General features: G+C 41.2%; 1 protein-coding gene across 2 annotated transcripts in view; it reads right to left on the reverse strand.

Annotated features, from left to right (window-relative positions):
• atp6v1c1a (ATPase H+ transporting V1 subunit C1a) overlaps positions 1–27903 on the reverse strand; it is a 66235-nt gene that overhangs the window by 33993 nt on the left and 4339 nt on the right. For both annotated transcript variants that reach the window (XM_041190259.1, XM_041190258.1), the window contains exons 2-4: positions 16023–16189; positions 11704–11771; positions 1404–1489 (exon numbers count right to left, since the gene is read on the reverse strand). In XM_041190259.1, the coding sequence (XP_041046193.1) occupies positions 1404–1489; positions 11704–11771; positions 16023–16154 (286 nt within the window). In that variant the 5' untranslated portion in view covers positions 16155–16189. The remainder of the gene's footprint in view (positions 1–1403; positions 1490–11703; positions 11772–16022; positions 16190–27903) is intronic.

The following is a 27903-nucleotide window of genomic DNA, read 5'->3' on the forward strand; positions in this document are numbered from 1 at the left end:
TTAGTCAAGACAGATGCAAAGTACTCATTTAATACCTCTGCCTTCATGGATAGATCCATGGTTTAGTCCACGATTGGCCCCTCCTCTTATTACCATTTTACTATATATATTTCTATGTTAGCTGCCAAGACTCACTCTGTTTCTCTTATTTCCTGTTTCACTCCCCCCTGAACTTTCTATGTTCAGTTCAGTTCTCACTTGTATTAATCAACCTGACATCTGTTGTATATCACTTTTTTCTGTTTCATCTTACTTCTCTATCGCTTTTGTCTATCTTGATTCAGGTACTGTCTCTTTAAATTCAAAAACTGCTAGTGTAACTCCATTATTTAAGAGATGACACATTAGTCTATAATTTGCTGTAGGGAAGTTATTGGAATCTATTACTAAGGATAGGGTTACCAAACACTTAAAAATTGAGTTGATTAGAGACTGCCAACATGGATTTGTAAAAGGTATGTCGTTTCTAACAAATCTAATTGATTTGTTTGTCAAAGTAAAAGAGAGGTGAACATCTACTAACATAGTTCTGGATTTCCAGAAGGCACTCAGTAAAGTTCCATATGGGAAATAGTTATCTAAAGGTAAAGCTCATTGAACTGAAGGCAAATCTAGGTATTGCACCTGAGAAAGGATATATTAACCATAGAAGGAGTACAGCAGAGATTCACTAGAACGCTAGCAGAGACCCAAGAGTTTAATTATAAGCAGTGATTACATAAGCTAGGTTTGTATCCCTGGAACATCAAGAGTTAAGGCATTATTTCATTGAGGTTTTAGGGTTTTCAAAGGAGTTAACAGGGTAGATAGAGAAAAGCTTTCTGCTGGTGGGGGCAAGTGGACTTAGAACTAGGCCACTTATGATATAAGTTAGGAAACATTTCATACAAAGAATGGTAAAACTGTGCTCTCACTAGATGATAGCTCAATTAATAAAACTTATTGGTCTCAGGTGTAAAATTAACAGGCAAGAGTATTAAGGAATATGGAGCCAAGACAGATAGATGGAGCTAAGATTCATTCATGATCTGAATCGCGGAACGAGGTTGAATGGCCTACTTAGGCTCCAAAGTGGGCAAACAGATGAATAGCATTCCCTGATCTATGGTCTGCCCCAAGATGTTGATGACTATTTTAGGATACATAGGCAGGTTGTCCTGTAAACATCTAAAACTAGTGTTTTTGTTCCCAAGTTTCTGAATTTTCTGAAACTTAAACCAGAGCACTGATCAATGAATTCCATCACAATGACACGACAACTGATTCAGCAGTCTCAGTTACAGATACAACATTCATTGATTCATGAAGCGCAGGAAATAATTCAGTTCCTATAACTTTTACAAAGCACTGCAGCAAATACCAAATACAACAATCAGCTCTAATACAGTGATTTTCCCATTTACCTCCACTGGCCAAAAGGTTCTCTTGTACTTTGTCCCTACTGTCTTCCAACACATCAGCCATGTACTGGGCCACCTTCTTCACGACACTGAAAAACAAGAGACCAGAACATGGGTTACACACTTAACCAATACATCTAAACCGGGGAAAATATAGCACTTTTTCCAGTATGCCACATATCAAAATATTGTTTCATTTTCAGTATGATAATGTAGTTAGTGCGCTAGACTAGCAACCGAGAGGCTGAGTGTACAAATTTCACCAAAATTGAATTCATTAAATCTGGTGCTTTTTATTTTTGGTTTATGAAAGCTGCAGGATTGTTGCAAAACACCAATCAGTTCATTAATAACCTTCAGAGACACAGCTGGTCTGACCCATATGTGGCTCTGATCCACACAACATAGTTGACTCTTAATGTTATCTTAAAAGGCTTAGAAAATCAATCAATTCTACAAATAAGGCTTACTACCTTTCCTGGATAACTAGTGATGGGTAAAATTGCGGCCTTGCTAACTTCACCCACATCGAAATTTTGGCTTGCAAATTTACTACAGGTACTGTGAAATTAAATGCAATTTTTCCACTGTGGACTGGAATTGTCCAGTCACTCAACATGAGGAAATGCAATTTAATCAGCTTGAGTGGGCTTGAATCTAAAGTTAGGAGACAAAGAACAGCACATGAAGTTTTCAAAATGGCAAGCTTACATTATTCCTATATTAAAAAGGATTCCCACTCAACCCCAATTGTACAAAAGTCACAGAACAATTCTAGTTGCCTGAAATTTAACGCAGATTGATTCTAATCATAGATCAGCATACAGCTCAAATCAAAAACATTTTCATCTGTAAGAGCATTCCACAGTCTGAATTTTGCTCATCCCAATTTATTCAATACTCTTCAAGCCTGCCACATTTTTTCAAGTTAAAATGAAGTGTTTTAACAATGTACTTAATGTCAAAGTTAGAAAATCATGCTCAGATGAAAACAATTTAATTTAATCCTAAAATAAAAAAAGGTCACCTCTCTGTCAGATTCCACAGCTATCTCTTTAAAAAAATAGATTTGGCTTCACATCTAAATGTTGAGATTCAACAAACTCACTGACACTGCTCTGAAGGAAAGGATAGCATTTAACTATTACGATTAGCAAACATATTCAACTTTCCAATCTACATTATTACTTCAGTAACAAATACACCAAAAAAAATTGAACTACAAATTAGGTCGGTTAAATAGCAAAGTCATAATGCAGCAAAATATGGCTGGACACTACACAAATTGCTTACAAAGTCAATAGTTCCAGCAGACAATCAAAAATACAGGCCAACTCAAAATTCACAGGCTACTGAATTTCCAAATCTGGTCCAAATGGTGTTCATAATTATTGCCTAAAATCATTCTTAATAGGAAGCACCATCATTATCAGGTAAGCAGGCCCATCATTTCACAACATTAAACAGGATCATATCACCACACAATTTCCATTGTTCTCACAAAAAAAACTTGCATTTATTCAGCACCTTTCATGATCACAGGTCATCCCAGAGTGCTCGAGAAACAATAGTGTACCTTTGAACTGCAGTCATTGTTGTAATGCAGCAGACAGTTTGTCCACAGCAAGCTTCCACAAGCAGCAGTGATAAAGACTAGATAATCTGTTTTTATCATGTCAATTGAGGAATAAATATCGGCAGGATATCTGGGATAGCCTCCCAGCTCTTCTTTGAAATAGTACCCTGTGATCTTCAACGTCGACATGTAGGGGCACATGGGGCCTTAGTTTAAAACAAAAATAAAAACACCTGGAAAAACTCAGCAGGTCTGACAGCGTCTGCAGAAAGGAATACAGTTAACATTTCGAGTCTGAATGCCTCTTCAACAGAACTAAGGAAAAATAGAAGAGAGGTGAAATATAAGCTGCTTTAAGGGGGGGGGTGGGACAGGTAGAGCTAGATATAGGGCCAGTGATAGGTGGAGATTGTCAAAAGATGTCATTGACAAAAGGACAAAGAGGTGTTGACGGTGGTGATATTAGCTAAGAAATGTGCTAATAGGTGACATTAAGGGTAGAAAGCAGGACGAACAAGGTACAGATAGCCCTAGTGGGGGTGGGTTGGGGGAAGGGATCGAAATAGGGTAAAAGGTGGAGGTAAAACAATGGATGGAAATACATTTAAAAATAATGGAAATAGGTGGGAAAAGAAAATATATAAATTATTGGAAAAAAGGGGGATCAGAAAGGGGGGGGGGGATGGAGGAGAAAGTTCACGATCTGAAGTTGTTGAACTCAATATTCAGTCTGGAAGGCTGTAAAGTGCTTAGTCAGAAGATGAGGCGCTGTTCCCTCAGTTTGCGTTGAGCTTCACTGGAACAATGCAGCAAGCCAAGGACGGACATGTCGGCGTGAGAGCAGGGTGGAGTGTTGAAATGGCAAGCGACAGGGAGGTCGCTATAAAAGGTAGGTATAAAAAAGATAGTTTACTGATCACAGGACAAAAGTGGTCATAGTACAGTACTGTCATATGAATTGCAGTAAAACTGTTACTGAGAGGAGTTGCGTAATTACCCAAATGCTTGCGGACAGACAGAAGGTGTTCCGCAAAGCGGTCACACAGTCTGTGTTTGGTCTCTCCAATGTAGAGGAAACCGCATTGGGAGCAGCAAATGCAGTAGACTAAATTGAGGGAAGTGCAAGTGAAATGCTGCTTCACTTGAAAGGAGTGTTTGGGCCCTTGGACAGTGAGGAGAGGGGAAATAAAGAGGCAGGTATTGCATCTTCTGCGGTTGCATGGGAAGGTGCCATGGGAAGGGGTTGAGGTGTAAGGGGTGATGAAGGAGTGGACCAGGGTGTCCCAGAGGGAACGATCCCTGCGGAATGCCGCCAGGGAGGGTGAAGGGAAGATGTATTTGGTGGTGGCATCATGCTGGAGTTGGTGGAAATGGCGGAGGATGGTGGGGTGATAAGTGAGGACGAGGGGGACCATATCATGGTTCTGGGAGGGAGAGGAAGTCGTGAGGGCTGATGCGCGGGAGATGGGCCAGACATGGTTGAGGGCCCTGTAGTCACACTCAAAAGACAGCACACTGGAGTGTCAGCCTCGAGTTTTGTGCTCATATCCTGGATGAGGACTTGAACCCACAACCTTCTGACACAGCAAGTGTGGTACCAATTATTCAAATCCTCTCTCATACTTTTACACACAAAGATGCTGCCTATTATGAGGAAATAAATGTTGTATCCTCAAACCTCAATATCGTTTCTATATTAAGCAGCCCAATGCTGTACACAGTACTGAGGTCTCATCGCTCTGGAAATTGCAGGCTCACAGGGGCAAATGCAACTCTCAGTTTCTATCAAACATGAATTTACAGGCAACTAATACAAACCAAAGGAAAAGGTAAGTTTTGATTTCACTATAACAACCAATTGGCAGAGCACGTGCACAAGACCGGGGACAACAGGGGGAGGGGGCCATCGGGGGAGAGGGAGAAGGGGACCGGTGGGGGAGAGAGAGAGGGAGAGGGAGGGCCAACGGAGGAGGGGGAAAGGGGGGCCGGTGGGGGTGGGGCCTGCAGGGGAGAGTGAGAAGAGAGCAAGGGGGCTGGGCCGGCGGGGGAGAGAGCTGGGGAGAGAAAACGTGAGAGAAAGAAAGAATGAGTGCACAAGAGAGAAAGAAAGATTGTGTCAACAGTAAGTTAAATATTGTCACCAACACTACATGAATCTATAAAGGGTGATATTCCACTGAATTTGTCCCACTTACATTTTCACTTTAAAGAGAATAAATTCAAAACTAATCAACTATTTCAGAGAGCGAATGATAAATTTAAGTAACAGGCCGCTAAGGAGACAGTGGAAGCAGTGTTGATTCATTCAAACACAAATTGGATAGACACCTCAGAAGATAATATTTCGGGAGATATTATCTCGGCATATTTAGGACGACATAATAAATGTAATATCCTTGGGAGAATCAGGTGACTTTCATTCCCAAAGCTTACCACCACTGAAGCTTCCCTGTCTCATCTCTGGTCTGTAGTAAATTAATTCATTGAGATTGATTGAAATGGTTCGGCAACAACTCCATTATTGGTACTATATGCATTCTATAACGGTGCAGTAGAAGATAAAGTAGGTGAACCAAGATCTTCCATCATTCAGCAAGTTTTATGTTTGCTTTCTTCTTCTTTGGGAGTATTTTACTTAGCTTTTGCCTTCGAGTCTTTGAGGTGATCATTGTAAACGTTCATTTTTCACTTTTATCGAGTTTGCTTTAATCCATTCACATTATTTCAATTGTTATTATTTCTCTTTGAATTCATATTTACCACATTTGACACTCAACCTCAATCAATCTTCAAAAGGGATTTCCTACCGCTCCTTTTCTAGTTTCTAAACCGTTAGACAAAAGCATTTACGCTTTTCATACGCAGATAGGTAAACTTGCATTTTCAGCATTATCCATTTTTGTCTTGTTGCATGACAGCTTCTTTATTTCACCAGGTGGCAAAATCATTCCCCAAAAGTAAAAAAGTTTTGGGAATTCAGTATTTGATCCAAATACAAAGTTAAAGTATTAATTCAACAAGTTTGACCACAAAGTGAGACCAATGAATCTCAAACTTTGAAATCCCTCGGGCTGATTTGAAGGGATTATTTTGGGTAGGAATCTCACAGTGCAGTCACCTTAGCAGAGTTACCAGAAATATATTAGGCTTTTAATACCCACTTTGACATTTGGCACTCCCAACGAGAGCCAAAGTCTGAGGCATCCTATCCACACTATAATAAAGTGCCAAAAGTGAAGCAATTCTTAACAGAGACAGACGTTAAGCATCATTTTCTCAGAACTCAGTCTGAAATTCCAGCATTAAAAATGACATCAAAAGAACTTGGGTTGCACTTACTGGGAAAAAAAACTTTCTAAAAAGAACATATGAAATAGGAGCAAAAGTAGCCCATTCAGCCCGAGTCTGCTCCACTATTCAATAAGATCATAGCTGATCTGTTCGTGTTTCGAATTCCACGTTCCCATCTACCCCTGATAACCTTTGACTCCCTTGCCAAACAAGAAACTACCTCTGCCTTTAAAATATTCAATTACCCTGCTTCCATGCCTTTGGAGGCAGAGTTCCAAAGTCACACAATCCTTAGAAAAGATTTCTCCACATCTCTGTCCTACAAGGGTGAACCCTATTTTTTAAAACAGTGCCCCATAGTTCTGGACTCACACACAAGAGGAAACATCCTTTCCACATCCACCTTCTCAACACTGTTCAGGATCTTATATACTTCAGTCAAGTCACCCTTCACTCTTCTAAACTCCAGTGGAAATATGCCCAGTCTGTCTAACCTTTCCTCATAAAACAGCCCACTCATTCCAGGCATCAATCTAGTAAACCTCCTCCAAACCACCTCCAGTGTATTTACAACCTTCGTTAAATAAGGAGGCCAAAAATGCACACAATAATCGAGATGTGGTCTCATCAGTGCCTTGTATAACTGAAGCATAACATCCCTAATTTTATGTTCAATTCCATTAGACTTCTTAACTACTTGCTGTACCTGCATATTAACTTTTTGTGACTCATGCGCGAAAACACCCAGATCCCTCTGCACCTCGGAATTCTGCACCCGTTCTCCATTTAACTAATACTCTGCTTTTCTCTTCCTGCCAAAGTGAACTTCACATTTTCCTACATTATACACCATCTGCCAGATTTTTGCCCACTCACTCAACCTCTCCATATCCATCTGCAACCTCCTTATGCCCTCCTCACAACATATTTTCCTACCTTTGTGTCATCTGCAAATTTAGCTACCATGCCTTCACTACCCTCAACTAAGTCATTGACATCAATTGTAAAAAGTTGAGGCCTTAGCACAGAATCCTGCAGGACTCCACTCATCACATCCTGCCAATGAGACAAAGACCCATTTATGCATATTCTGTTTTCTACCAGCCAGCCAATCTTCTATCCAGACTAATATGTTACTCCCTACACCATGAGCTTTTTTTTTCTGCAATAACCTTTGATGTGGCTTATCAAATGCGTTCTGGAAATCCTAGTAGAGCACATTTACAGGCTCCCCTTTGTCCACTACACATATCGCTCCTTCAAAGAACTCCAATAAGTTGGTTAAACACAATTCCCCTTTCACATGCTGACTCTGCCCGATTACCTTGAGTTTTTCTAATTGCCAACTTATAACCTCCATAATGATCAACCCTAACACCTTGCCTACGACAGGTGTCAAGCTAACTGGCCTATAGCTTCCTGCCTCCCTCCCTTCCTGAATAGAGGAGTTATATTTGCTAATTTCGTCTGATGGGACCTTTCCAGAATATAGTGAATTTTGTAAAATTAACACCAAACATCTACTATTGACTCCCCACTGTCACTCTCTAGAGGACCAACACTGAATTTGTTTATTCTTTTCCTTTTTAAATACCTGTAGAAGCTCTTGCTATCCATTTTTACATCTTTAGCTAGATTCCTCCTACACTTAACTTTCTTTCTCCTGATTAACCATCTAGTCATCCTCTGTTCTTTATATTCTGACCAATCATCTGACCTGCAGTTATTTTTGCACAGTTTTATGCTTGTTCCTTAAATTTGATGCTTTCTTTAACTTCTTTAGTTAACCATGGATGGTGGGTCCTCCCCTTAGAATTTTTCATCATCGTAGGAATATACTTATTCTGAGTATTCTGAAATATCCCCTTAAATGTCTGCCACTGCTTCGCTATTGATCTATCACCTAGCCTAGTATCCAAGTTCACTTCAACTAACTCAGTTTTCATTTTAGTTTAAAAATACTAGTCTTAGGCCTCCTCTTCTCCCCTTCAAAATGAATGGAAAATTCAGTCATATTGTGGTTGCTGCTACCTTGGGGTGCCTTCACTCTGAGGTCATTAATTAATCCTGTCGCTTTACACAATACCAAGTCTAATATAACCTGCTCTCACTTTTTTAGAGCAGCATTTTCGGAACCAACGATCTCAAAAGCTCCTCATCCAGGCTGCTACTGCCAATTTGATTTTTCTAGTTTATATATAGGTTAAAATCACCCATTATTGCCATTTCTTTATCTCAAGCACCCAATATTTCTTCTCATACACTTTGTCCAACATTGTGGTTAGTTAGGGGGCCTGTAGACCACTCCTACTAGTGACTTCTTTCCCCTACTATTCCTCATCTCCACCCAAACCGATTCTACGTCCAGATCTCTTGAACCAAGGTCATCTGTAACTATTGTACCAATGCTACCCTTGATCAACAGTGCTACCACTCCACCTTTAATTAGCTTCCTATTCTTTTTGAATATCATTTACCCCTCAATATTTAGGACCCAATCCTCATCATCCTGGAGCCATGTCTCTATATTAATTTACATCAATGTATGCTATCAATTCATTTACCTTTTTATGAATGCTACGCGTATTCAGGTACCAAGCCTTTAGTTTTGTCTTTTGGTTATCTTCGTAACATCTAGTCTTGAATACTGGTGTATTCTTAGGTTTTATCTGTCTGTCTGTTCCTGCTATTCTATGGCCCTCATTTCTCATATTACTATTATGGTATCCTACCTTGAGAATCTACCCCTTGATTTACCACATATACCCAAATTTAATCCCTCACCCCTCTTTTTTAAAGTCTTCTCTACATCTCGTTATGCGATTCGCAAGAACAAATATCCCAGCACGGTTCAGGTGTAGACCTCCCGACAGCACAGCCCCCACTTTCCCCAGTACTGGTGCCAGTGCCCGGCGAACCGGAACCCACTTCTCCAACGCCAGTCTTTCAGCCACGCATTCATCTCTCTCATCTTATTTGTCCTATGCCAATTTGCACATGGCTCAGGTAACAATCCAGAGATTATTACCTTTGAAGTTCTGCTTCTTAGTTTGATGCCTAGCTTCTCATACTCACTATGCAGAACCTCCTTCCTTGTACTGTCTATGCCGTTGGTACCTACGTGGACCAGGACGACTGGATCCTTCCCCTCCACATGCAAGTTCCTCTCCAGCCCTGAGCAGATGTCCCAAATCCTGGCAACAGGCAGGCAATTCACGTTCTTTGCTTCAGAGAACAGTGGCAATCCTCATTATACTACCCCCTACCACCGCTACATTTCCAACCAACTCCACCCCCACCCCACCCGGCCTGAATGGCTTCCTGTACCGTGGTACCATGGCCAGCCTGCTCATCCATCTTGCACTTCAAATCTGTTTGACAATTGCAAAGTCTAAGGCTCTTCCACTACTGTCTGCTCAATCCCATTACCTGCCTCACTCACTGTCACATCCTCCTGTCTCTCACTGCTGACCAAAACAGGCTTATTCTAAGAGGTGTGACCATCTTCCTGAACAAAGTGTCCAGATATTTCCCCCACTCCCCTACGTTGCAGAGTGTCTGCAGTTCAGCTTCCAAATCAATAATTCTGATCCAGAATTCCTCTAGCTGCTTACACTTTCAGCAGACATGTTTACCATGGATCACTTAGGTATCCAAAAGCCCCTACATTCCATAGCTGCAACACATGTCCTGTCATTGTTACTTATGTTTTTTTAACTTACTTTAATTACTTAATTAACATAAAATAATTCTTATGTATACCAAACCTCATTCCCCCCCGTGCACCAAATTCCCACATGAACCAACTCACTCAGTCCCAGTCTCAATTCAGCGTAGTTGCCTGTCTCCTTGAGCATCCCTTTCTGATCCTGCGGTTTGAAAAGCCCGTCTCTTTTATAGACCCTCTAATGAGTCACTAGCTAGTTTAGCTTCCTGCTACAGTAATTAACACCACTTAAACCAACTGCTTTCAGGTGATTGACAGATAACTGCTACTCCATGCAGTTCTCTCTTTAACAAACTAACCTAACTTACTTGAAGGTTAGTACTATGTCAGATCTTGATTCCTGCTCTATAGTTAAAATCTGAAAAGGACTTTCCAGAATTCACCACATGAACCAAATTTGCTACTCAGTCTCTGTCTCACTCTAATGTAGTCACCTGTCTCCTTGCACGCCCTTACTCAAAGACTTGCTTTTATATGGTGCCTGTCATGACTTCAGGCATCACAAAGAACTTTACCACACTGGATACACTTCAAATGTACTTAATTAGCTTTAATGCAGGGAATGCAGTAGACAATTTGTACACAGCAAGCTCCAAAACAGCAATTTGATAATGCTCAGATAATCTGTTTTTAAGTGATGCTGATTGAGGGATAAATATTGGCCAGGAAATAAGGGATAATGTCCCCGCTTTTCTTCAAAATAGTGCCAGTGCATCTTTCACGTTCACTTGAGTGAAGACAGAGCCTTGGTTTAATGTCTCGTCTGGAAAGCAACACTTCCAATAGTACTTCCTAAGCACTGCACAAGAGTGTCAGACTAGATTTTTGTCCTCAAATCTCTAGATTGGGACTTGAATCCATAGGCTTCTGACAGGCACCAAATGAATCACATCTAACACTGCCAAAATATTTCTTCTGTGAGGAGTCGCTAGCTTCTTCAATAACAAAGGAGGATTCTGGATAGCAAAGTTAAACATAAACCAGAAGTGCATGAGCATTGCTTAAAATTTCACAACTATTACCCTTGCCATCCTCTGCTACATTTTTTTTAACGTCCTCTCAAGATGCATTCTAATGGTCTGTACCACTTAACTAACTACACAATGTAATATATTACAAAGAAAAATTCACCAAACATTTCTCTAAGAACAGCAACAATGTTGGCGAAAAAGCTATCTTACACACATTTTGTGACAGAACTACATAATCAGAAATATATCATTTAAACTCTGCAATAATATCTATTGGTTTGTATTGTATTTCACCTTAAAGCAAAAATTATTTATCAGGGTGTAAGGTATACCAAATAGTTCTTAAAACAAAACTCACATTAGAGAACTATCATCTCTGAGTGTTTGAAAAGTTCCCTCCACATTTGTGTTGTCACATTTCTATGCTAGATCATGACAAACCTGATGCATGGTCAAAGAGTCACTTAAGGACAATGGTTCTAAGCTAGCTTGTTTACATAAACTACAAACTAAATGCTTCTGAAGACTGACTAACCAGATAACCCACATGACTGGTATGATGGCATTAATTCTTAAAGGGGAGAGCTCTAATTATTCATCTATAAATGCTGTGAAAATCATATAGCTGTGCATTGTAGCCTAAGAGCACCCATTTAATTTTTGTATTAATCTTTTACAGAATGCTTCAGAAATGTAAATTTGATTTCAGAAATCGTTAAAGGTATTTAACAAACTTACCCCTCCACAAATGAGTCCAACTTGGCCAGCTCATCAGATAACCCCACTAAGACATCTAAAGTTCCAACCTAAGGGGAAAATCCAATATTAAATGCAATACAAAAATAAGTGAAAGCATTTTTATCCATGACAAACTGTGAAAGCACTTTGGCTTTTTTCAAAAAGCAATCCTAATTTGAATGAGCGTTTCTATATTTTCCCCCACAACAAAGAAAAATATTTGTGGTGTAGCAATATTTAACCGTTTAAATGTATGACATAACCCCACCCATTGTAAGCAACTAAAAGGGGGAACTGTAGAATCATTCTATTAAATCTATTTACTTAGCATTTAGAATGGTGAGTTTTGGCCATCTCATTGGCCTGTCAAGTCCAGGACTTCTAGCAATCTGACTGTAATTCTAATAGAGTTACTTGACCCACATATTTCTGCTCTATTGTTCCAAGCAGTACAAGACAACCATTTGACTGGCAATGCGCAAAAATTGTTGGATTTCGTTCCTTCCAGTTTTCCTCATCCAGGTCATGCTTCGATCTGTATCATCAGCTTAAACCACAGAGACACCTTTAAGGACTTAAGGCTCAATCCCATGGCTCCCTGTACGATATTTATTTTATTGAAAATGTAGAAGACAACCTTCAGCTCCAATCATCCAATGCAAGCTACAAAAGAATGGGAATTACATCTGCTTTTGTTCTGCACTATACTTCTGGCCACCCAGCTATCTTCATCCCTTTCCAGCCTCCCACCTGATAGCACTTGGCAGCCACTTCAAACTTCACTCTCCTCTGCTCAGGCAGGCCAGCCTCAAATTCACCATCTGCTCTCCACCACCCCACCACCCTGATCCCCTGCTATTATAACAGGAGATTCATTCATCAGTTTAAAATCTTTTACACAACCCCAAATGTTACTGTAATTATAACCTTGTCAGAAAAACTTAAGCAGGAAGTGCAAAATATATAGACATATATTCTTGTTGAACTATAGTGTCATAACTGTCAGAAGCATCCTCTAAGCCCTACAACTGTACCATACTAGTTGAGGTCCTCTCTGAACTCTGCAAATATTAACTAAATGCCTGTAATTAGTAGTATTTCAAATTACTACATGCAACATATGACCCCACAAATTTCTACAATTTTTTGCCCCATACTGTCAGAAGAGTTTGGGTGGGGCGGGGGGCGGGCACAATTTTGTACCTTGCTACTCAACCTGAAGCCAAAGATACAAGTACAGTTTAGATAAGATTTCCAAGGTTCCTACATATCAATTCTTCTAGAAAGTTATATCTAACTTTCTATTTTCAAAATTGCCACACCTAGCTAAAGATGTGAAAGCCTCTGGTCAGGATGCATCTTAGGTTTAATCCGAACACACCATACAAGTTGTTTACCATGCATTATTGCAGACAAATAGTAACAGTTGAAATGGAGCTAAAATAACGAACTTCTGCAGTTTATTGATCAATAAATATTCAAGATTGTGTTGAAAATTGCTCATGCATAAAATAAACATGCTGCATAGTCTTTCCATTCATTCTTTGCAGGCAAGGGAAATTAGAGACAGTATTAAATCCAAGGAAGAGGCATACAAATTGGTCAGAAAAAAAAAGATTTGAGGATTGGGAGCACTTTAGAATCCAGCAAAGGAGGACCAAGGGATTGATTACGGGGAAAATAAGAGTACGAGAGTAAGCTTGCAGGGAACATAAAAACTGACTGTAAAAGTTTCTATAGGTATGTGAAGAGAAAAAGATTGGTGAAGACAAATGTAAGTCCCTTACAGTCAGAAACAGGGGAATTCATAATGGGGAACAAAGAAATGGCTGACCAGCTAAATACATACTTTGGTTCTGCCTTCACAAAGGAGGACACAAATAACATACCAAAAATGTCAGGGAACACAGGGTTTAGTGAGAGGGAGGAACTGAAAGAAATCAGTATTAGTAGGGAAATGGTGTTGGGGAAATTGATGGGATTGAAGGTCGGTAAGTCCCCAGGGCCTGATAATCTACATCCCAGAGTACTTAAGGAAGTGGCCCTAGAAATAGTGGATGCATTGGTGGTCATCTTCCAAGATTCTATAGACTCTGGAACAGTTCCTACAGATTGGAGGGTAGCTAATGTAACCTCACTATTTAAAAAGGGAGGTAGAGAGAAAACAGGGAATTATAGACCAGTCAGCCTGATGTCGATAGTGGGGAAAATTCTAGGGTCCATTATAAAAGTTTTAATAGTTGAGCACTTGGAAAACAGTGGCAGATTCGGCAGAGTCAGCATGGATTTACAAAAGGGAAATCATGCTTGACAAATCTACTGGAATTTTTTGAGGATGTAACTAGTAGAGTTGATGAGGGGGAGCCAGTGGATGCGGTTTATTTGGGCTTTAAGAAGGATTTCGACAAAGTCCCACAAAAGAGATTTGCATGTAAGATTAAAGCGTATGGGATTGGGGGTAGTGTATTGAGATGGATAGAAAACTGGTAGGCAGACAGGAAACAAAGAGTAGGAATAAACAGATCTTTTTCCAAATGGCAGGCAGTGACAAGTGGGGTACTGCAGGGATCGGTGCTGCGACCCCAGCTTTTCACAATACATATTATTGATTTAGATGAGGGAACTAAATGTTAATATCTCCAAATTTGCAGATGACACAAAGCTGGGTGGGAGGGTGAGCTGTGAGGAGGATGCAGAGATGCTTCAGTGTGATTTGGACAAGCTGAATGAGTGGGCAAATGCATGGCAGATGCAGTATAATGTGGATAAATGTGAAGTTATCCATTTTGGTAGCAAAAACGGGAACGCAGATTATCTGTATGGCTATAAGTTGAGAGAGAGAGAGGGGAACGTGCAACGAGACCTGGGTGTCCTCGTACACCAGCTGCTGAAGGTAAGCATGCAGGTGCAGCAAGCAGTAAAGGAGGCAAGTGGTATGTTGGCCTTCATAGCCAGACAATTCGAGTACAGGAGCAGGGATGTCTTGCTGCAATTATACAGGGCCTTGGTGAGACCGCACCTAGAATAGTGCGCGCAGTTTTGGTCTCCTTATCTGAGGAAGGATGTACTTGCTAAAGAGGGAGTGCGGCGAAGGTTTACCAGGCTGATTCCTGGGATGAGGGGACTGACATATGAGGAGAGATTGAGTCGGTTAATATTATATTCGCTGGAGTTCAGAAGAATATAGTGGGATCTCATAGAAACCTATAAAATTCTAACAGGGCTAGGCAGGGTAGATGCAGGAAGGACTTGATAGAAGTTTACAAAATTATGAGTGGCATGGACAGAGTAGATAGAAGCTTTTTCCCAGGGTGGAAGGGTCAATTACTAGGGGACATAGATTTAAGGTGTGAAGAGAAAACTATAGAGGAGATGTGCGGGGTAAGTTTTTAACGCAGAGGGTAGTGAGTATCTGGAATTTGCTGGTGGTGGAAGCAGGTACGATAGTGGTAAGAGGCAGCTTGACAAATACATGAATAGGATGGGAATAGAGGGATACGGACCCCGGAAGTACAAAATGTTTTAGTTGACAGGCGATATGATCGGCGCAGGCTTGGAGAGCCGAAGGGCCTATTCCTGTGCTGTACTTTGTTCTTGATGGTCCCGATGGTGGGGGAGTCCAGAACCAGGGGTCACAGTCTGAGGATACGGGGTAGACCATTCAAGACTGAGACGAGGAGAAAATTCTTCACCCAGAGAGTGGTGAGCCTGTGGAATTCGCTACCACAGAAAGTAGTTAAGGCCAAAACATTGTATGTTTTCAAGAAGGAATAAGATATAGCTCTTGGGGCGAAAGGGATCAAAGGATGTGGGGAGAAAGTGGGAGCAGGCTATTGAGTTAGATGATCAGCCATGATCATAATGAATAGTGGAGCAGGCTCGAAGGGCTGAATGGCCTACTCCTGCTCCTATTTTCTATGTCTGCTTCTATGTAAGAATGTAATAAACAGGATATAACAAAGTAAAATTTCATGCATGTGGACTAAAGAGTAAGAAGTATCACCATTTCTTTCGCCATATTCACATTCACCCTGGATCACAGTAATAAAAACAAATAATTTTCATATTGTTGTAGAGAAGATAAGAAATTTTATCTACCCAATTGGATTTTTATCTTTTCAGTATTAATGTATATTGCTATTCTTCAACTTCCATTCTGGAATTTACAACAATTGCTAGTTAAGATCAAACAATATGTCAATCGTGTGCCAAGCAGCAAATGGACTATGAGCAGATACAATTTTTTTGGGGGGACATTTCAAGCCAGCCTCATTTGAAAATTCACAAATTCAACAAAAATTACACATTTTGTTACTGACCTTTAAATCTGGAATTGCAAACTTGAAGTTGGTAGAGAGATGGTTGTTCCTTGTGGTTGTAGCATTTAATTTGTCCCATGTCTGTTGACATGTTTTTTCCCCAGGAGCAGATATTAACCAAAATTCTGTCATCCTCAGTAAGTAATTTCTTGAAGTAAACTGATATACTGAAATAAGACAATAAAACCCAGTTAATGCAGTAGTGCCTCAATGCTTTGCCTTGCTGTTAGAATAAGCTCTACTTTGCTTAATCACTTCAGATCATCTGTGCAAAGTTAAATACAATTCATAACACCTGGATAACATTGCATTGATTATGCATTCACACCTGCAGGAATCAACGTTGAACATGACCCTTTGTCCCGCAAATTGAGGACCCTAAAGAAAGTATGTTTAAGAATATACAATCAACTGTTAAAGAATAACATCTAGTGCACACAGTTCACAAGGCATCAGGCTCTAACCACATTGCTCATTGCAAGCTTAAAGGGGCATGCTCTATCACCAATATGGGGTACATTGCTCTAATAATTATGGTTGAGAACATAAGAAATAGGAGAAAAAGGCCATTTAACCACTCTATCCTGCTCCACCATTCAATATGATGATGGCTGATCTAATTGTGACTTTAATTCCACTGTCCTGCCTACCCACTTCAATCCTTAACTCAATCAAATGCAGCCTTGAATATATTCAATGATCTAACCTCCACTGCTCTCTAGGGTGGGTGAATTCCAAAGATTAACAATCCTCAGAGAAGAAATTCCTCCTCATCAGAGCCTTAAATAGGATGCCCTTTATTTTGAAACTGTGTCCCCTAGTTCTAGATTCCCCCATGAGGGAGAACATCCTCTCAGCATCCACCCTATCAAGCCCCCTCAGAATCATATATGTTTCAGTAAGGTCACTTCTCATTCTTCTAAACTCCAATAAGTATAGGCCCAAGCATATTATGAAAGATAATATAGGCATTTAATACTACAATATATTTACCTGGAGTGTTTATGCCAACATTTACAAACCTGCATTTATGTAGTGCCTTTCATGGCCTCACAACATCCCAAAGACTTCCCAACCAATTGGCCTCAGGACATCCCAAAGACTTCCCAACCAACTGGCCTCAGGACATCCCAAAGACTTCCCAATCAACGAATGATCATTTTTGTAACATTAAGAAATGCAACAGCCAATTAGCACACAGCAAGGTCCCACAAATAGTAATGAGATAAATAACCAGCTAACCTGTTTTAGTGATATTGGTTGAGAGGCAAATATTAATCACCACTCTGAGAACTCCCCTTGCTGTTCTTTGAATGGTGCCATGGGACCTTTCATATCCACAAGAGGATAGGCAGGCTGCTGTTTAATGTCTCATCCAAAGGAGAACATCTCTGATAGCTCAGCACATGCACAATTATTCAATTAAATAACTCCTTACAAGTTTCAATCCAAAGGATATCGAGAATTGCTTGCATAAAACAACTTTATAATGCCAAAAGGTTTGTAGGGAATAGAAGCCACTGTACAGAAGCTCTAACCTTGAATCTCCTGTTTGGTGCCACCTCTTTTAAAAATCTATTTCAGTATTATTCTTCATCCTCAGCTATCAAATAATTGTTACATTTGAACCACCACACCAAAATGAGTGATATACTGACAGGGTAATTTGTTTGAAATTTTTATTTTAAAATAGTTACTGTGCAGTATCAAGTGTCAGTCCAGATTATTTCAGACTAGATTATGTGCTCGTGTCCTCTGGAGTGGAGCTTGAATTTGATCTAATCGAGAGGCCAGAATGTTGCACAGAATCATGGCAACACCTGATGAAGGTTCGAACATTCTATTCATCAGATACAAAAACTAGCAAAACAACTATCATGGAACACTATTTTTTAACTACAGAAGCAGTTTATACAAGCATAATTAAACTTCCCACTTAACCAAACTCATCAGATGCTGAACCATAATCCAATGAATGAAGAAACTGAAGATACAGAAGAAGGCAGGTACATGCTGTAAAGGCTGAGGCTTTGATTAGTGCCCAATACTTCAGCCTGCAGTTTGAAAAATAAAATCAGTGCATCTGTGTTTAAATATGGTATTTAACATGTTCCATTCAGAAAAGCTAAAAATTGCCATGAAACAAGCTACAAATTTACTGTTGATGCCAAATGTTGTACTTACTTCTGCACTAAAACTATATCAAAATTTAAGATATAAAACCCCACCGCCTAAATTAGGAAACAAGTGAGCAGACAACAGCTTCGAAAGATCCAGTGAAAGAGTTGGTTTTCACATGGCTTTTGCATCCTGCTGGAGATGTAACTCATGAGCAGTTTTTATTGCACTTCAATTACACAATTTGGCCTTTTGAGATTTATATTCAAAACTGCCATTTTTGTTCAAAATTATAATTCTACTGTATTACCAGGAGATTTTTCTTTAAACTAATGTATCTAATTACAGGGAAAGATAGATAGTCACAGACACGTGTCATAATTTACATTAAACTACACATTAATCCCTGGCTGTTTCAGTAGGTCTCACAAAGAGGTTTAGAAGCTTGTAAGGTTCAACTATAGTGTTTATTGGTAACACTACGCACATATCCCCAGGGTACAGCCCTGTCTAGTGCTATCTTCATGCCGACTACTCTCAGACTCTCTCTCTACACAACTCTGTCTCCTGTCTACTCTGTCATCTGTCTCTCTACATTATACCGTGGGCAGTAATGTTCTTCCCTTACGATGCAGAACACCTTTATACTGCACCTCCCCTAAGTCTTTACCCAACATATTTACAGTACAATCTTTCTTTACATGCTACCCCTTCCCTGCCACAACACCACCTCTGCACCCCAAGGCTCTAATTTTATAAATTCTGACGGCCTGGAGGCTTGCCAATTCTTCCAAATCTCATTCTGGTCACACTTGGAAGAATGGTAGGCTCAGTTGTGTTGTGCCGACTTAGTTGATTCAGAGTTGAAATTGTAGCATTCAGTGTTTCCAATCCTTGGGTGTCTCCACCTGATTCATTTTTTGTGCTCCTTCGTGTTAAATTTCTCTTTATCAACTATCGGTCTTCTATGATACCATTTGCCTATCCTGTTCCTTCTGGAAGAATGTGCACTCCGTTCATTTATTCTGCTGTTCAAGGCGGTTTTCATTTCTTCATGCTGCTGAAGTGTTATGTACTCCTAAACAAAAACAAAAACAGAATTACCTGGAAAAACTCAGCAGGTCTGGCAGCATCGGCGGAGAAGAAAAGAGTTGACGTTTCGAGTCCTCATGACCCTTCGACAGAACTTGAGTTCGAGTCCAAGAAAGAGTTGAAATATAAGCTGGTTTAAGGTGTGTGTGGGGGGGGCGGAGAGAGAGAGAGAGAGAAAGAGAGGGAGAGGTGGAGTGGGGGTGTGGTTGTAGGGACAAACAAGCAGTGATAGAAGCAGATCATCAAAAGATGTCAACAACAATAATACAAAAGAACACATAGGTGTTAAAGTTAAAGTTGGTGATACTATCTAAATGAATGTGCTAATTAAGAATGGATGGTAGGGCACTCAAGGTATAGCTCTAGTGGGGGTGGGGAGAGCATAAAAGATGTAAAAAAATATATAAAATAAAATAAATAAATAATTATTTTTTTTTTCTTTTTATACTGGAAATAGGTGGGAAAAGGAAAATCTATATAATTTATTCGAAAAAAAGAGAAAAGGAAGGGGGAAACAGAAAGGGGGTGGGAATGGGGGAGGGAGCTCACGACCTAAAGTTGTTGAATTCAATATTCAGTCCGGATGGCTGTAAAGTGACTAGTCGGAAGATGAGGTATTGTTCCTCCAGTTTGCGTTGGGCTTCACAGGAACAATGCAGCAAGCCAAGGACAGACATGTGGGCAAGAGAGCAGGGTGGAGTGTTAAAATGGCAAGCGACAGGGAGGTTTGGGTCATTCTTGCGGACAGACCGCAGGTGTTCTGCAAAGCGGGTCGCCCAGTTTACGTTTGGTCTCTCCAATGTAGAGGAGACCACATTGGGAGCAACGAATGCAGTAGACTAAGTTGGGGGAAATGCAAGTGAAATGCTGCTTCACTTGAAAGGAGTGTTTGGGTCCTTGGACGGTGAGGAGAGAGGAAGTGAAGGGGCAGGTATTGCATCTTTTGTGTGGGCATGGGGTGGTGCCATAGGAGGGGGTTGAGGAGTAGGGGGTGATGGAGGAGTGGACCAGGGTGTCCCGGAGGGAGCGATCCCTACGGAATGCCGATAGGGGGGGTGAAGGGAAGATGTGTTTGGTGGTGGCATCATGCTGGAGTTGGCGGAAATGGTGGAGGATGATCCTTTGAATGAGGAGGTTGGTGGGGTGATAAGTGAGGACAAGGGGGACCCTATCATGTTTCTGGGAGGGAGGAGAAGGCGTGAGGGCAGATGCGCGGGAGACAGGCCGCACATGGTTGAGGGCCCTGTCAACGACCATGGGTGGAAAACCTCGGTTAAGGAAGAAGGAGGACATGTCAGAGGAACTGTTTTTGAAGGTAGCATCATCAGAACAGATGCGACAGAGGCGAAGGAACTGACAGAATGGGATGGAGTCCTTACAGGAAGCTGGGTGTAAGGAGCTGTAGTCGAGATAGCTGTGGGAGTCGGTGGGTTTGTAATGGATATTGGTGGACAGTCTATCACCAGAGATTGAGACAGAGAGGTCAAGGAAGGGAAGGGAAGCGTCAGAGATAGACCACGTGAAAATGATGGAGGGGTGGAGATTGGAAGCAAAATTAATAAATTTTTCCAAGTCCCAACGAGAGCATGAAGCGGCACCGAAGTAATCATCGATGTACCGGAGAAAGAGTTGTGGAAGGGGGCCGGAGTAGGACTGGAACAAGGAATGTTCCACATACCCCATAAGGAGACAGGCATAGCTGGGGCCCATGCGGGTACCCATAGCCACACCTTTCATTTGGAGGAAGTGAGAGGAGTTGAAGAAGAAATTGTTCAGTGTGAGAACAAGTTCAGCCAGACGGAGGAGAGTAGTGGTGGATGGGGATTGTTCGGGCCTCTGTTCGAGGAAGAATCTAAGGGCCCTCAGACCATCCTGGTGGGGGATGGAGATGTAGAGGGATTGGACGTCCATGGTGAAGAGGAAGCGGTTGGGGCCAGGGAACTGGAAATTGTTGATGTGACGTAAGTTGTCAGAGGAATCACGGATGTAGGTGGGAAGGGACTGGACAAGGGGAGAGAGAAGGGAGTCAAGATAATGAGAAATGAGTTCTGTGGGCAGGAGCAAGCTGACAGGATCGGTCTACCGGGGCAGTTCTGTTTGTGGATTTTGGGTAGGAGATAGAAGCGGGCCGTCCGAGGTTGGGCGACTATCAGGTTGGAAGCTGTGGGAGGGAGATCCCCAGAGAAGATGAGGTCAGTGACAGTCCTGGAAACAATGGCTTGATGTTCAGTGGTGGGGTCATGGTCCAGGGAGAGGTAGGAGGAAGTGTCTGCAAGTTGACGCTCAGCCTCCGCGAGGTAGAGGTCAGTGTGCCAGACAACAACAGCACCACCCTTGTCAGCGGGTTTGATGACAATGTCAGGGTTGGACCTGAGAGAATAGAGTGCAGTAAGTTCAGAGAGAGACAGGTTAGAATGGGTGAGAGGAGCAGAGAAATTGAGACGACTAATGTCGCGCCGACAGTTCTCAATGAAAAGATCAAGAGAAGGTAAGAATCCAGAGGGAGGGGTCCAGGTGGAGGGAGAATATTGGAGATGGGTAAAAGGATCCGTTGAACTGGGAGAGGACTCCTGCCCAAAGAAGTGAGCCCGGAGACGAAGACAGCGGAAGAAGAGTTCAGCATCATGCCGAGCCCGAAATTCATTGAGGTGAGGGCGTAAGGGTATGAAACTAAGTCCTTTGCTGAGCACTGAACGTTCAGCATCGGAGAGGGGAAGGTCAGGGGGTATAGTGAATAGACGGCTGGGGTTGGGATTGGAAGAAAGGCTGGGGACGGAGGGACAGGCAGGGGTGGAGGGTCCTAGATGGGTGTTGGTGTCGATGAGTTGTTGGAGTTTGCGTTCCTTAGCACTTGAGAGAAAGAGAAAAAGTTTCTTGTTGAGGCGTCGGATGAGCCGAAGGATAAAATGAAACTGGGGGCACGCACAGCTTTGAAAAAGGGTACGGCGGTGCTGCTGGAGGGAGAGGTCGAGTGTGTTCATATGGCGGCGCATGGCACTGAGTGTGGATTTCAGAATGTGACGGGAACAGCAGTCCGAGAAACGTTTTATGTCCCGGAGATACCTGTAATCCTGGGTGGGTTCGAAACATGAGGGGTGGAATTTCAGTTGAAATCCACGTGGGGTAAGTCGGAGATGGAGACAGTCACTGAGAAAGGAGATGTGGCTGTGAAAGCGGGTTTTAGTAAACACCTTGTCAAACACCAGGAGGGAATGTACTCCTTTTGTTTTTGATTTTGAAGGACAATTAGCAGTTGTTTCAACCATTTACTTTTTGTTCAGCTCTTGCCATCTCACTCTGTGCTTTAGTGCATTGCTGTATCGATACTGATAGTTCCAACACAGCTTTTCTGATGGCATATTCAACATCTTTCTTAACTCATGTTTTTGCAGGGACACATTTTGATTCTTTAAAGAGTCTTTCAAGGCAACAATTTCTTCAAGTACATTTTCTGCCTGCTGTTGTGCCTGGCTGGGCTTCTGGCTGAGTTCTTCCAACTCCCTCATCAATATGCCCACAATGGAATTCAGAGTTGTTAATTCCTCCTTGTGCCTTTCTGAAGATGTGTACTGAGTCTGCACATGAATCAGAGCTTTGCTCATTGCATTCTTGTCCACATTCAACCTTACTGTTTCTTTCAAAGCCTCCTTGCACCTTTGTGACACCACAGACATTTTGTTCGTTCAGATCTTAAACTAATGTCTTCAATGAAGCAAACTATTCATCATGCATTTTGAAAGGTGCCTACTCTGCTTGAATCTGGTGTTTCAAATCTTCCAATTCAGCTTTGATATGAATAAGTTCCACGGGGAAATGTTTGTATTACTTTCACAGGCTTTGTTGCTTTAGGGTTACATCAGATAACTTTCCTTCATTCATAGCCATCTGATCGCTCAACACTGCCACCTGCTGTTGCAGCTTGGGCACTGTGCTAGCATTTTCAAGACGTTCTATTCTTAAGCCTTCTAGCTACTTCTCAGCCTCTTGACATGTCTGTAACACATGGGACCATTAACTGTGTGAATAAAACTTTGTTTTTGCTTTTTAAAAATGAACTTTGCTGAACAAAAGACAGCTGCTACAGGTCACATAATTCACTAGATTGGTCACATTTTCTGGAATTTTCCAACAGCAGTTACAAGTACAAAAGAGTTCCACCCTCAACCTTGTGGAATCTCATACCTCATCGTAAGAACACATTAAAATCCACGATACCAGAGGACCAGCAGACAACTTGTCTCTCCAGCCTGGACTGTAACAAAGGGGGAGCCATTGAAATTCATCATACCTGCAGAGACACTAAAGGCCACCAACTCTCTCTCAAGGTAAACAATAGATTTTGGCCAGAAGCACAGAACCTGCTTGTTAAGATACAATTAGCTCATTAATGAGCAACATCACATAATCTAAGCTTCTAGCATTTGGGCAGCTTTTAATATTACATTTCTAGACTCACAAGGAGGTCTGATGATTTAATTCCAACCTACAAATATCAAAAAGCAACATGCTACATCTGAGCCTCTCCGAAGCTTGTTTATCTGGAAAACACTTGTAATTGCCTGCTTAGGAGACCAAGTCGCTGAATAGCAACCTCATCTTATGTGTCACCATCATCTTTTAAAGGAATTCTGCACTTCTGCCTTCACTCAGGAACCCATCTGAATTGTAATTTCTCGACGAGGGAACTCCCTCCAGATTTGGACTCTGGAAATCACATGAACTCATATCTATTTCTGTGGTTCTTTTTACTGATAAGGTATGCACAGTTGCAAAACCCCATATTTTCTATCCCTATTGTGAGAGAACAGGCGAGGAAGGGCGAGGGAGTGAGAGAGAAAAGTTACAATCACCCCCAGGGTAAAACTTGTGAATAAACTACACTTTTGATTTCAACCTAAGAGAATTTGCTGCGACTTACTTAAAAAAAATTAATTACACAAACAAAGGGTTTCTGGAATAAGTGCCACAGCCTATTTTTAAAAACTTCTACTTATCGAAAGACAAGAGAATAAACTAGTTCAGTTTTGCCCCTCTTACTTTCTCTTTCTTTCCTCTGTATTAAATTCTTTGACTTGTGCATTTCGTTGTGTTGACATGGTCTCTTGTGATTTGCTTGGTACTGTCTTTTGCCCTTTCGCTGCTTTACTGGGGGTGTTCTATCCCTCTTTTTAAGTTCTATGCTCTCCAACACTTGAATAATATGCTTGTCAAAGTCTTTTAATACTTCATCAAAGCGAGCTGAGAATTCATCAATGCCTTTCATTAGGCTTATTTCATCAGATTTCATGAAATAAGTGCAACGTATTAACTTGGATTTCCTCTGATTTCCTATTTAATCCTGATGAACTCCAGCAACTTAAAAAAAATTCTTCTCCATGATGCTCAATTTTGCATCCGATTTGGCCCTTGCATAAGCACAAACTGACTATTGGGCTGATTTATTATCAATGGTTGCTTTTCAGCTCAGGGAAGTATAGCATAAAATGGTGTTTCAATTTTAAAGATGGCACTGCAGTAACCGTTTTATCAATGCTTCTTCCTGTGCTTATCAGGTTTTGGCAGGCTCCCACAGGGATCATGGGCCCAACCTCAAAGGAATCAAGGTATCCGACATTAACCCTTGCTATGCCGAACACCCTTATAATACACTAATGGTTCAGCTGGTAAAGCCAGCATATAACAAAGCAATACATGTTTGGGCTTCATTTACCATTTACTACGAGTTAACTGTTATCAGTTTAACTGGCAACACAAGTCTTCAAATTGGCCTTAATGTTCAGGCAAGCATGGGAAGAATCTGCGAAGATTTCCAAGCCTGCTGAAATGTACACGTGTCGCTGTTGGATGAAGTTAAGACTGGGATCAGCTGTTCACATAACAAACAGGCATGGTAGTGTAGGGCTGCCAGCATGTTTGGAATCATGGTGCAGTTAGAATCAATTCCTTCAAAAAGAATGCAAAGAAAATAGGAGGGTAAAAAGAAAGCATGGCAACTATATACTATCCCCAATGTGGCTAGGTCATCCTGGGCTGACAGCTAATTAGTCCCTGGTGATGACATATACTTCTCTCTCTCGTCCTGAAGGAAAAAGAGGGTATCCACTTATATTTCACATGTTGATGAATTTTGTTAAGAAAACTTGTGCGCACAATTCCAGTAATGAATCATAGTAAAATATTCGCTCAAAGGAAAGTAAGTCAATGACAACTTCAAATGAGGATTAACAAATCACGTGTATGTCACAGTGATACCAGACTCAAAATCTCCAAATTTTCACTTCTTTAAAATACCCAAGACTTAGAGCAACTTCCTGACCATGAGTCTACCAAAGTCCTGTGCTGATTTTGCTTCCTTTTCTTCTCTTGCTCACAGGAGAACAAATTGTGTGTAAATTTAACTTCTCCTCCTCATACTTAAAATTAACTTCATGCAAATACAAAATGACAAAATCTCCCAATAAAAATAGTTAAAACACTTTAATTCTGATTTCCGTCGAAAACACACACTGAACAGTAAAATTTACCACTTAATTTGAATTCAACTTGGTTCAAAGGGCCTACAGCAGATAAATTTCCTGATCTTTCCATACAAGTCTTACTGGAAAAGAGCAAATTAATTCATTGGAGCATTTTGAACTGACCTTATTTTTATATGATGGGTCAATGCCTCAAGAACCATTGTGCCACCAAGTCTAGATTTTGGAAGGTTCCCATAGAAATTGTTGAAGGTTCCCATAGAAATTGTTGACAAGTACATGCTATCAACATCCTGAGGGGTACTGGTCTAGCCATATAAATACTGTGACTACAAGAGCAGGTCAGAGGCTAAGAATCCTGTGGTGAATAACTCACCTTCTGACTCCCCAAAGCCTGTCCACCATCTACATGGCACAAGACAAGAGTGTGATGGAATACTCTCCACTTGTCTGGATGAGTGAAGCTCCAACAACACTCAAGAAGCTCGACACCATGCAAGACAAAGCAGCCCGCTTGATTGACTCCCCGTCAAAAAACATTCACTCCCTCCACCACCAACGCACAGTAGCAGCAGTGCATACCGTCTGCAAGATGCACTGCAGGAACTCACCAAGGCTCCTTTGACAGCAACCCATGACCGCTACTGACTAGAAGGACAAGAGCAGCAGATGCATGGGAACACCACAACATGCAAGTTCCCTCCAAGCCACACACCATCCTTACTTGGAAATATATCGCCATTCCTACATTGTTGCTAGGTCCAAAACCCTGGAACTCCCTCTCTAACATCACTGTGGGTGTCCCTACACCACATGGACTGCAGTGGTTCTAGGAGGCAGCTCACCACCACCTTCTCAAGGGCAATTAGGGATGGGCAAATACATCTTTAATGCTGATAAAATTGACCTAAATAAGCTGCACCCAAGCTGAATGTTGGACTTACTTTAAATGCATAGGAGCAGATGAAGGGGGAAGAAAGAAGTGAAACAGAGAATTTCCATTGTGGTTTACACCAGCAAGCCTGTTGAGAAAACACAGCTGTTGACTAGTAATCCCAAATATCAATGTTTTCCAGGTGTTGCAACTCTGCCAATAACCCACAAAAATAAAAAGATGTGGACGATAGGTTTCTTTGGAGTTTTTTTTTGTCATTCACCTTAAAACAGTGTCCTCTGGTTCTTGACCACTCTACCAATGGGAACAGTTTCTCTCACTTATTCTGTGTAGACCCTCATGACTTTAAACACTTCTACAAAACTCCTCTAACCATCTCTTCTCTCAGGAGAACAATCTCAACTTCTCTAATTTATTAATGTAACTGAGACCCCTCATCCCTGAAACCATTCTTTAAATCTTTCCTGCACCTTCTCTAATGCCTTTATATGCTTTGGTGCCTATAATCTACACAAACTTCAGTTTAGGACAAACCAGTGTTCTATAGAGGTTCAGCATAACTTCCTTGCTTTTGTACTCTATGCCTCGATTTATAAAGCTCAGGGTCCCACATGCCTTATTATCCACTTTCTCAGCCTGTCCTGCCACCTACAATGATTTGTGCACATACTGTTCCTGCACCCCCATTAGAATTGTATCCTTTACCTTACCTCTACTTGGTTTTCTTAACAAAATGTAGCACTTCACACTTGTCTGCATTAAATGTCATCTGCCACTTGTCCACACATTCCACCAACCTGGTTGTCCTCAGAGTCCTCATGTCCTCCTCTCAGTTCACAATACTTCCAAGTTTTCTGTCATCCACAAATTTTGAAATAATGCCCTGCACATTCAAGTCTGGGTCTTTAACACAGATCAAGAAAGTCAGAGGTCCTAGTACCAATCTCTGGGAAATCCTACTGCTTAACTTTCTCCATACCTCCCTCTAGTCCAAGAAACAACCATTCGCCACGATTGTTTCCTGCCACTCAGTGAATTTCACATCAATGTTGCCACTTCTCCTTTTATTACATGGGCTTTTTGCTGGCAAGTTGGTTACCCAAGATCATCAACTCCCTTTCTGAAGTCATTGCCACATCAACTGCATTAACCTCATCAAAAAACTCAATCAACTTAAACACAATTTGTCAACAAATCTGTGCTGGTTTTCTTTAATTCATTCACATTTGTCTAAGTGGATGTTAAATATGTCCTGAGATGATCATTTCTAAAAGCTTTCCCATCAAGGTTAAACTGATAA

Source organism: Carcharodon carcharias, chromosome 6 (assembly GCF_017639515.1).
Source record: "Carcharodon carcharias isolate sCarCar2 chromosome 6, sCarCar2.pri, whole genome shotgun sequence".
Lineage (NCBI taxonomy): Eukaryota > Metazoa > Chordata > Chondrichthyes > Lamniformes > Lamnidae > Carcharodon > Carcharodon carcharias.